Here is a 10,715-nt window from a genome sequence, read left to right on the forward strand (position 1 = left end):
AGGTCGCCGGCCATCAGCCGTGGCCTCTCGGCCCGTGCAGTGGTTTCTGGGGCGCCTAGTTGTGTTTAGCAGAAAGGGAGAACTGAGGCCCGGAAACGGAAGTCTCAGCTCTGCTGGTGTTTGGAGGCGATGGAAACGCAGCTCCACGGCGACTCCTCTTCGGTGGACGTTCCAGACGTTCATTCATGCGTGTCGTTTCATTTTGTCGTCGGTCATTGAGTTTTCTCTGCTTTATGATATTCCGTTGCGTGAACACAAACAATCCATTGGCCCACTCCACTGTCAGGGGACACGTGGCACCTTCGCCGTTTCTCCCCTTTACGTCGGAGACTGCTGCCGCGGACGCTCACTCGTGCCTCCTTGGGCGTCTGCGGCTTTGAGCAGGGCGTGAAGCCGGGGTGGGACCGCTCCGTACCAGGCGGCGCCAAGCGGTCCCCCACCTCCATCAGCAGGCGGGGTCCTCGTCAGTGGCTGGTGTCCTCGGGCCTCTAAACCCTTTCCAGCCCTGGGCCTATCCAGTTGGTTTCCACATGCGTCGCCGCTGGCACGTCTCTCGTCGCTTGTTTCCTTGTAGCTGGGACCTGCTGACTTCCTCTTACGTGTCCAGACGTTCTCTGCTTTTCTTTCAGGTCGTTGGTCTTTTTCTTTTCCCATCTTCTCCCTGCTTTTAATTTGTCATTTTACTCTTTTCATTGATAAGTAGAAGTTCTTCATTTCCATGTGGAATTTATCAGTCACGTCCTTTAGAGTTTGCGCCGTTTGCCTCCTATTTAAGAAGTTTATCCTTTTTTAAACATTCCATCATAGTGGCTGTTCTCTGCTGTTGTCTTAGAGTTTGACCTTCCGTTTTTTTGTGTTTAATCCACCGGGAATGGAGTCCGTGAGGTGTAGGGATACGCTGGCATCGTCCCCCACACGGCTCACCAGTTGTCCCAGCACCGATGGAAGGGCCCCTCTTTCCCCACAGTGCTGGGGTCTGACACAAACCGAGCTTCTCCTGTGGACGTGAGGCTGTTTCCAGGCTCCCCGTTCTCTTTTGTTGGTCAGTTTGTTTCCCTCGTGCCCAAACTCTACTTCTTATGAAGTCGTTTTTGTTCCCTCGTACGGAAGATTTTCCCTCTTTTTCCTTACTTAGGTATGTCTGTTTCGGGCCCTTTGCTTCTCGATAGTAAGGATCAGTTTGTGATGTTCTAAAAAGTACTTGAAATTTTGTGAGTACTGCACTAAATTTATAGATGAATGAGGGGGGTTGACATCATATAATATAAAAATTTCCTGTTTTCATGACTCTCTCTCCATTACTTAGGCGGTAATGCCCCTCAGTAAGCTGTATGCTTGTCTTCAGAAAGGGCTCACATATTTTTCGTTGGGTTAGTTCCTGGGCTTTCTTCATTTCCTGATCCAATTGTAAATGTCATCCCTTTAATAATTTTGTTTTCTAACTGTTTTCTGGCGAATGGAAATATGATTTTAAAGTAGTTTTCAAGTCTTTGAGATTATTGCAGATTCACGTGAAGTCGTAAGGAAATAATCTGAGAGCCGTCTGCCTTCGTCTCCCCGACCGGGAGTATCTGGTGAAACGGCGGCATAAACAGCGCAGTCAGGGGACTGGTTTGAGTTGACAGACAGACATTCCTGTCACCAGAGGGATCCTTCCTGTTGTCCTTTTACAGCCACACTGACTTCCCTCCCACCCGATAACTGAGAGAGACTGCCACTCAGGTAATGATGGGGCACCCTCCCACAGACCGGCCGCCCGTACCGCACCTCTGCTGAGAAGCAGCGGACATGTGCGTGGAGGTGACTGCCAGGCCCCGACCTCAGTGACAAATCCCCTGCTTTGACAGCAGGAACGGAAGAGTTGCGTGTGCTGGCAGGAAGGCGGGCAGGGGTGCCTTCGCAGGCTCCTCCGATGAGAGGCCACCCGGGGCACCCTGGGCCGAGAGTGACCAGGGCCCCCAGGGAGCCAAGGAAAGGCGTTTCGTGCTTGCGAATGATCTGCCGGCCTTGCTCGTGTGGGAGGACGCAGCCCGTGAGCTCCTTAAACGTGGTCAGCGGTTACGGTGGGACGTGTGGCGCCGTCAGCGCTGGCACAGGTCGTCCAGTTCAGCCGTCCACCTGCAAAGGAGGAACTGAGCGCAGACGATTCAGTGCCAAGTCCAGGGTCACGAGAGATTGAACGCTGCTGAGCCCACGATCCTCTGTCCACTCTGGCTCTCCACGCATTTCCGATGAAACACCAAGGTCAGGGATTTACGGATGAAAAAGACTGAGCGAGGCCTTGAGATGATCCCAGTTGGCCGAGTCCCGGGTCCCGGTGGGTGTTCAGGAAATAAAAGGCCCACAAAACGTGTGCGCTGCCTTCGTTTCGGGAGATTTTGGGGCCATGTAGTTGTCGTTGCTGCTGTTGTTTACGTGACTGATAGAAAATTGGTACTTAGGTCTCGGCTTCGGTTCGGGGCAGCACGTGCCCGTTCTTCCCCGTGGCAACTGTCCAGTGAGCCAGGCCAAAGGGAAGCACGTCAGTTTTACACAGCCGTCCAGGAGACCGACAGTCGCCTGGTTAGATGCAGATTATGGGGGCCTCCGGCTGGTTCAGAGCCTGCTGCATGGCGGGGGGAAGGGACCAGCCCCTGTCGTCTGTGTCTGAGACAGCTTTGACAGAGAGCTGCGCGGGGAGGGGCTCCTCCGCGCTGCCTTGTGCGTGCAGGAAAGGCTCTGTGACCTACCTCCACGTGCAAGGGGGCAGCCGGCCACTCCTGGCACCGTGACAGAGAGAGGCTGAGCCGCTGAATGTGTAGAATGGGGGGGGCGGGGGCGTCCGGGGGTTGACCTGGCTGGGTATGGACAGGCTCTTCCGCAGCCATCCTTGAAACACTCAAAGATTCCCTCGTCTAAATATGACATTAACCATTTCCAGGTAATCTAGACCAAAAACCAAAGACAACCCCCCCCCAAAAAAACCCCAAACCCCTCTGTTTTCTATGATTCCCCCATCATCAGTTGGCTTTACTTGCCAAGCAATTTCTAAATCATGTTTTGGACAGAGAACTTTAAAGAGAGTAAAGGAAATTTAACAATGGAACATACTGTCTTAGGTCTACTAGGGTGACGGTTGATATGTCAAACTAATCCTTTGTTTCTGGTCTTATTGTGAAAGTAATACACACTCCTTGTAAAAAAAAAAAACATGGAAAACGCAGAAAGTTGTAAAACAAACAAACAAACAAAAAACCCCACAACCCCTTCACCAAACAAACACACTGTTCCGCTTCACGCGGGCAGGACCTTGTCCTCGGCACTCGGGACGGTGCCCGGGACGGCGTGCGGGCTTAACGAGCATTGTCGAATGAACGAATGTTACTGTCCTGGCGTATTTATTTCCAGCCCTTTTCCTTTGCCTATTTTGCACGATTATAGTCAGAGTCTACTATAATATCTTTATATTTACTTACTGTGATAATAGAGGTATGCCTATATCACCGAAATTCACTATGAATATCATTTTAAAGATGCTTAGTATTCCATAATTTGCGTATACGTATTTACTTACGTTGATCTTAGTAGGTATTTGCGGGGGAAACACACATTTCAAGGATACTCTGCACAGGGAGACCCACGGGCCACTTCACGAGGCTCCTGTGCTCAGGGACAGGGCCTGCGAGAGCTCCCGGGAGCGGTTTTGATTCTCTCCTTCCACGGTCTCACTGCCGAGCGTGATGACGTGGGGCCTGTTCACGTGAGAATCAGGATGTGACCTCAGACCACTGTAGTTAAGATTATCTTTTGAATGTTATATTGTATGAAACAATTCAGTTCTAGAAATATAGAGCCTAAAGAATTCAGCCGAACTAAGCCTCCCACAAAGTCCCTGTTCTTTTAGCCACCCCCTGGGCGGGTCTGGTGGAGAAGGTGATTTTGTTCGGGTTCATACAGCGCCACCTGCTGCTGAAAAGGAGAATGAGTGCCAAGGAAGACGAGTTTTTTGATTCGAAACACGGACATACACAAGAAGTAAAAGGAAATTGACGTGTGGTTTCTTGCAGGATCCCCTTGTGTCAGAACTGGATAATGTTTTAAAAAGAAAAAGTCTGTAAGTGATCTTCCATCTCCAGATGGCTCCAGAGTACATTTACTAACTCTCCCTCCCACCCCTTAGCAATTCCGATCAAAATGCACACAGTGTATATACTAACAGGGAGAAAGGCGCGTCAGAACAGGGGCCAGCCTCATTCTGGACCCACGAGGACTTTCTGTGTGACATAGTGTGGGTGAGATCGGGTTGGAAGAAGGGCTCATTAGTGTGCCATCGGCCACATGGGAGGGGAGAGCCCGGGAAATGTGCGGGACAGATGCCCGCAGCACCGGCACACCTGCCAGCTCATGGGGCAGAGGGGGGTGGGCTCCTGGGTGGCGGTACGCCCTTCCTCCAGTCTGGGAGGTGTGCCAAGTGTGGGACGTCCTCACGGCCAGGCATGGGCAAGGCTGGGGGAGTACAGCGGGCATGTAAGTCGGAGGAGGGTGGCAGTGCCCCTGATGAGCCTCTGCCCTGGGGCACGGGATCCGGGGAGCGTTGAGCTAACTGTAGTTTCCAGACTGAAAGAACCACACGCAGAGATCCGCGCCCAGCAGCCATTCAGGTGTGACGGCAGAAAATAATTTCAGACACGCACATGTTCCAAGAGCTTCCCATCTGCGTATCTTTCCTGACAGAACCGCCCCCTCCCCACATCCACACACAGACTCTCAAGGACTATGAGTGAGTAATGAAACCAGCATAACTCAAGAATTAAGTCAAGGTCATTGTGGTTAATAAAGTTATGAAATAGGAAAACAATATGAAAAACAGTTCTGGGAAGAGAAGTAAAATGATGAACACCAGCATCTTCATTGTCATCTTCTGTCTGTCCCTCTGTCCCTAACATCCCAGAGTGAGAACAGGGAAGAGCGTGGAAGTGGCCTCAGTCTCACATTGCCTGAGGAAGTCACATGGTTTCTGTCCCACTGCTGAGGACAGAGAAGCAAGTCCAGGCTGCTGGGTGAGGCGGTGCCGACAGGCTCCGTGCGCCAGGGCCGCTTCCAGACCATCGGTGTGGAGCAGCAGCCGGGGCATTCGCTCGGTGTGGCGGGGAGCACGGTTAACTTGATATCGATCGTAGAGTCCTATGTGAAGCCTTCGGCGAGAAATCACAACATGATAAAATCAGAGTGCTCTGAAGAAGGCACGGATGGTTCCGCATAAAGAAACCTATTTACATAACGCGCATTCGCGAATGTCTGTGAGCGCCAGCTCTGTGCCGGAGCAACGGGACGGACTCGGCCGGCCGGCTCGCCTCTCCGGTTACAGCACCCTCTGTGATTCCCTCTCAGTTTTAAGTGTCTGCGTGTTTACCGTTGGTCTTCCGTCACGAAAATGCCGTTTCTCCAAGATCGATGTCCTTGTCTGTCCTGTTCACAACTGTACCCACAATGTCTAATAAAGAACCTGACACGTCATAGCTGACATGATCGCTCACCATTTGTTGCATTAGTCCAATATTTATGTAGTGTCTCTTCCTTTAATGTTCTTTATTCGGTGAGTTAATACGTCTGTGAATTAATGGATGACAGTATTTCTAATTGTCACCGAGCCTGTAATTTGGTGGAGAAAACAGACATTCCGACAGGTACTTCAGTGGTCAGTGTCAAAATCTCAGTTTTCTAAGCATGTGTTTTGTATTCTAGCTAATCTACTGAATAAAAGATGGGAATTGTTTTGCAGGAAGCTTCTACAACTTCCTCTCGAGAGAAGTCTGGAAAACTAGAAGCACAAAGCAGTACCTTCCTGTTTCCCAAAGCCTGTCACCAAAGGACACGCAGCAACTCAACCAGTAAGTGACTCGGCATACTGTCTTCAGGTTCAGGGACGGCAGCGATGGGGGACACTGGGGGAGGGCGGGTCTCCGCTGGTCCAGCTGGGCGCAGCCACGACTGCTCTGCTCGGCCCTCTGTTCTCGTCCCCAGCGCGTCCCTCTGCCGTCACCTCGCTGGTGGACTCGGCTCCTCCTCCAGTGGGACTTGTGACAGGATGAAAGACAGGGCTTTACTCCTGCGGTGTCCTGTGACATCCTCCTTGGTCTTAGCAAGGCCACTGTCTCTCCTTGGCCTGTCACCTCACCTGTAATGGGGTGGGGTAGAGGCTGGAAGGCGTCAGGACGCTCGGTGGTTCCAGTAGGAGGCTGCGGGAGAGCGTGCAGGAATTAGCGCACCAGACCCCAGAATCGGAGGCAGCCTGTGTCAGCGTTTGCAATGGTTTCCTCCTGTGACTGGACGCGCCGATGGCACACACGCGCCTTTACCTAATGTCATTGGCAGTTCTTTCGCAGACACCGTTTCTAGTGGATACGTTTCATTATGTGAATGCACATTATCTAGTTAACCAACTCCCTATTTCGTAAGTTATTCTCAGCTTTTCATTAACATCCTCAACGGTGCTGAGGTTGCCCGTGAAATATTACTTGCATTTGGAGTGGTTTTATTGGGGGAGATGTCAAAGGTGTTGGGCAGGTGCGTGGTCGTGAGCTCACGTTTGGGAGTGAAGGCACCTGGTTTTAGACCCTGCTTCCGGAAGGAAGTAGGAGCGTGACCATGGGCGAGCCCCCTTAGACTAGGTGTTGCATTAAATTAATAATTCTCTATTTTTGACTGCTAATTGCTTTTATTTACTTATAGAATTTATTTTCCAGTTACAGTTGACATACGTTATATTAGTTTCAGGTGTACGACATGGTGATTAGATATTTTTATACCTTTCGAAGTGACCACCCCAGTATAGCTGCTTTTTTTTATCATGTTTTTTTGTTCCCTTAGCATAATTTCCTAAAAATGGGGTTTTAGAAAGTAAGTATACCTTAGATTGTGACCTGTGCTGCCAGCTGCCAGTAGCTCATATTCTAACAATGTACGTGAATGCCCGTTTCTTTAGTCAGGCCCGCATAGATTCTAATTTCTAAAAATATTTGTAAGTTTTTCTCTAGTTTCCTGCCCCCAGCCATTATCGGCCTTTTTTTTCTGTCTTGTTTTGCACCCAGAACCAGCTACACAATTTGTGGGGATTGGTATAAAATGAAAATGTGAGACCCCTCTTCAGAAATTTAGAAATTAAAATGGCAACAGCAGCGTGTTGAACCTTCTGAGTGTGGGGCTCTGACGTCACAGGTCGCATGGCTGTGAAGCCAGCCCCGCTCGCGCCCTGGGCACCGGCTCTTCCAGGTGGCGGCACCACCCAGGCCCCCTGGGCCTCCGGTTCCAGTGGAGTTCAGTCAATAGGATCAACAGGCGCTGGAGGGTCATGTCCCTCTGCAGCTCTGGTGATGCCGTCGCCCAGCCCACTGGCTCTGGGAACGCCTGTCCTGCCCTTGCCAGCTCTTGCCAGCTGCGGGGTGTCCCGAACCCTGTCTCCGCCTTCGTATGTGGCCCCTCATTCCATCTCCTCACAGCCCTAGCCGAGATGCCTTCGGCTGCTTGTTGAAACCCTGAGCGGTCTGCTCGCTCGTGTCACGCGTGGAAGGCAGCAGCTGCCCACTCGGGCGAGCTGAGACGGCCTGCACGTCTTACGTTCCTTTCCGTGAGCGCGCCTGTGTCTCTGCTGGGACGAGCTTTCTTTAATAATTTTAATAATTGTTGAACATACTTTCCTCAGTTTGTTGTTTTTCTTTTAATTTTTTTCTGCATGAAGATGTTCTCATTTTTATATACTCATCAAATCTATTGATCCCCCCCTTCTAATGTTAAGGTTTCTTTTATATCCAGAGAACTATTAAATAATTGGCTATTTTCTTCTAGTTTTTAAATGACTTTTTTCCTTAACTTACTAGATCCGTAATTTATTTTTGGTGTTTGATATGAAGAAAGGATCTGGACAGATTTTTTTCCTAAGCAGGTAGCTGATTCCAGTATCACTCGTTGATAACCGGTTTCTGCCCATCCATGTTTTCCTCTTTTTATCTCTTGCAAATGATACGCCGTTAGATCTTGAAAGCAAATTTGGCAGCCTCTTTAAAGACGAAAGCAGCTCAAGCCATTGATATTAGTATTATAAATAACACTTACTTTTATTATTTCTATGCTTTTTCTTTTTCTGGTTGCTTGTCATTTGTTTTCTGCCTCTTGCTCTATGTATGTGTCTTTATTCGGTGAGTTAATACGTCTGTGAATTAATGGATGACAGTATTTCTAACTGTCACCGAGCCTGTAATTTGGTGGAGAAAACAGACATTCCGACAGGTACTTCAGTGGTCAGTGTCAAAATCTCAGTTTTCTAAGCATGTGTTTTGTATTCTAGCTAATCTACTGAATAAAAGATGGGAATTGTTTTGCAGGAAGCTTCTACAACTTCCTCTCGAGAGAAGTCTGGAAAACTAGAAGCACAAAGCAGTACCTTCCTGTTTCCCAAAGCCTGTCACCAAAGGACACGCAGCAACTCAACCAGTAAGTGACTCGGCATACTGTCTTCAGGTTCAGGGACGGCAGCGATGGGGGACACTGGGGGAGGGCGGGTCTCCGCTGGTCCAGCTGGGCGCAGCCACGACTGCTCTGCTCGGCCCTCTGTTCTCGTCCCCAGCGCGTCCCTCTGCCGTCACCTCGCTGGTGGACTCGGCTCCTCCTCCAGCGGGACTTGTGACAGGATGAAAGACAGGGCTTTACTCCTGCGGTGTCCTGTGACATCCTCCTTGGTCTTAGCAAGGCCACTGTCTCTCCTTGGCCTGTCACCTCACCTGTAATGGGGTGGGGTAGAGGCTGGAAGGCGTCAGGACGCTCGGTGGTTCCAGTAGGAGGCTGCGGGAGAGCGTGCAGGAATTAGCGCACCAGACCCCAGAATCGGAGGCAGCCTGTGTCAGCGTTTGCAATGGTTTCCTCCTGTGACTGGACGCGCCGATGGCACACACGCGCCTTTACCTAATGTCATTGGCAGTTCTTTCGCAGACACCGTTTCTAGTGGATACGTTTCATTATGTGAATGCACATTATCTAGTTAACCAACTCCCTATTTCGTAAGTTATTCTCAGCTTTTCATTAACATCCTCAACGGTGCTGAGGTTGCCCGTGAAATATTACTTGCATTTGGAGTGGTTTTATTGGGGGAGATGTCAAAGGTGTTGGGCAGGTGCGTGGTCGTGAGCTCACGTTTGGGAGTGAAGGCACCTGGTTTTAGACCCTGCTTCCGGAAGGAAGTAGGAGCGTGACCATGGGCGAGCCCCCTTAGACTAGGTGTTGCATTAAATTAATAATTCTCTATTTTTGACTGCTAATTGCTTTTATTTACTTATAGAATTTATTTTCCAGTTACAGTTGACATACGTTATATTAGTTTCAGGTGTACGACATGGTGATTAGATATTTTTATACCTTTCGAAGTGACCACCCCAGTATAGCTGCTTTTTTTTATCATGTTTTTTTGTTCCCTTAGCATAATTTCCTAAAAATGGGGTTTTAGAAAGTAAGTATACCTTAGATTGTGACCTGTGCTGCCAGCTGCCAGTAGCTCATATTCTAACAATGTACGTGAATGCCTGTTTCTTTAGTCAGGCCCGCATAGATTCTAATTTCTAAAAATATTTGTAAGTTTTTCTCTAGTTTCCTGCCCCCAGCCATTATCGGCCTTTTTTTTCTGTCTTGTTTTGCACCCAGAACCAGCTACACAATTTGTGGGGATTGGTATAAAATGAAAATGTGAGACCCCTCTTCAGAAATTTAGAAATTAAAATGGCAACAGCAGCGTGCTGAACCTTCTGAGTGTGGGGCTCTGACGTCACAGGTCGCATGGCTGTGAAGCCAGCCCCGCTCGCGCCCTGGGCACCGGCTCTTCCAGGTGGCGGCACCACCCAGGCCCCCTGGGCCTCCGGTTCCAGTGGAGTTCAGTCAATAGGATCAACAGGCGCTGGAGGGTCGTGTCCCTCTGCAGCTCTGGTGATGCCGCCGCCCAGCCCACTGGCTCTGGGAACGCCTGTCCTGCCCTGCCCTTGCCAGCTCTTGCCAGCTGCGGGGTGTCCCGAACCCTGTCTCCGCCTTCGTATGTGGCCCCTCATTCCATCTCCTCACAGCCCTAGCCGAGATGCCTTCGGCTGCTTGTTGAAACCCTGAGCGGTCTGCTCGCTCGTGTCACGCGTGGAAGGCAGCAGCTGCCCACTCGGGCGAGCTGAGACGGCCTGCACGTCTTACGTTCCTTTCCGTGAGCGCGCCTGTGTCTCTGCTGGGACGAGCTTTCTTTAATAATTTTAATAATTGTTGAACATACTTTCCTCAGTTTGTTGTTTTTCTTTTAATTTTTTTCTGCATGAAGATGTTCTCATTTTTATATACTCATCAAATCTATTGATCCCCCCCTTCTAATGTTAAGGTTTCTTTTATATCCAGAGAACTATTAAATAATTGGCTATTTTCTTCTAGTTTTTAAATGACTTTTTTCCTTAACTTACTAGATCCGTAATTTATTTTTGGTGTTTGATATGAAGAAAGGATCTGGACAGATTTTTTTCCTAAGCAGGTAGCTGATTCCAGTATCACTCGTTGATAACCGGTTTCTGCCCATCCATGTTTTCCTCTTTTTATCTCTTGCAAATGATACGCCGTTAGATCTTGAAAGCAAATTTGGCAGCCTCTTTAAAGACGAAAGCAGCTCAAGCCATTGATATTAGTATTATAAATAACACTTACTTTTATTATTTCTATGCTTT

At 49.3% G+C, this 10,715-nt stretch overlaps 2 protein-coding genes across 3 annotated transcripts in view; both read left to right on the plus strand.

Annotated features, from left to right (window-relative positions):
• Window positions 1-6,010, plus strand: part of LOC111729089 (pro-interleukin-16-like) — a 59,186-nt gene extending 53,176 nt beyond the window's left edge. For both annotated transcript variants that reach the window (XM_023520067.1, XM_023520068.1), the window contains one exon: window positions 5,762-6,010. In XM_023520067.1, coding sequence (XP_023375835.1) covers window positions 5,762-5,878 — 117 coding nt within the window. In that variant the 3' untranslated portion in view covers window positions 5,879-6,010. The remainder of the gene's footprint in view (window positions 1-5,761) is intronic.
• Window positions 6,011-8,170: 2,160 nt separating this feature from the next.
• The window catches only part of LOC111729081 (pro-interleukin-16-like), a 9,987-nt gene continuing 7,442 nt past the window's right edge, over window positions 8,171-10,715 (plus strand). The window contains exon 1 of the mRNA XM_023520039.1: window positions 8,171-8,469. Within this exon, the coding sequence (XP_023375807.1) occupies window positions 8,343-8,469 (127 nt within the window). The 5' untranslated portion in view covers window positions 8,171-8,342. The remainder of the gene's footprint in view (window positions 8,470-10,715) is intronic.

The sequence above is a fragment of the Pteropus vampyrus genome, unplaced genomic scaffold, assembly GCF_000151845.1.
Source record: "Pteropus vampyrus isolate Shadow unplaced genomic scaffold, Pvam_2.0 Scaffold245, whole genome shotgun sequence".
Classification (NCBI taxonomy): domain Eukaryota; kingdom Metazoa; phylum Chordata; class Mammalia; order Chiroptera; family Pteropodidae; genus Pteropus; species Pteropus vampyrus.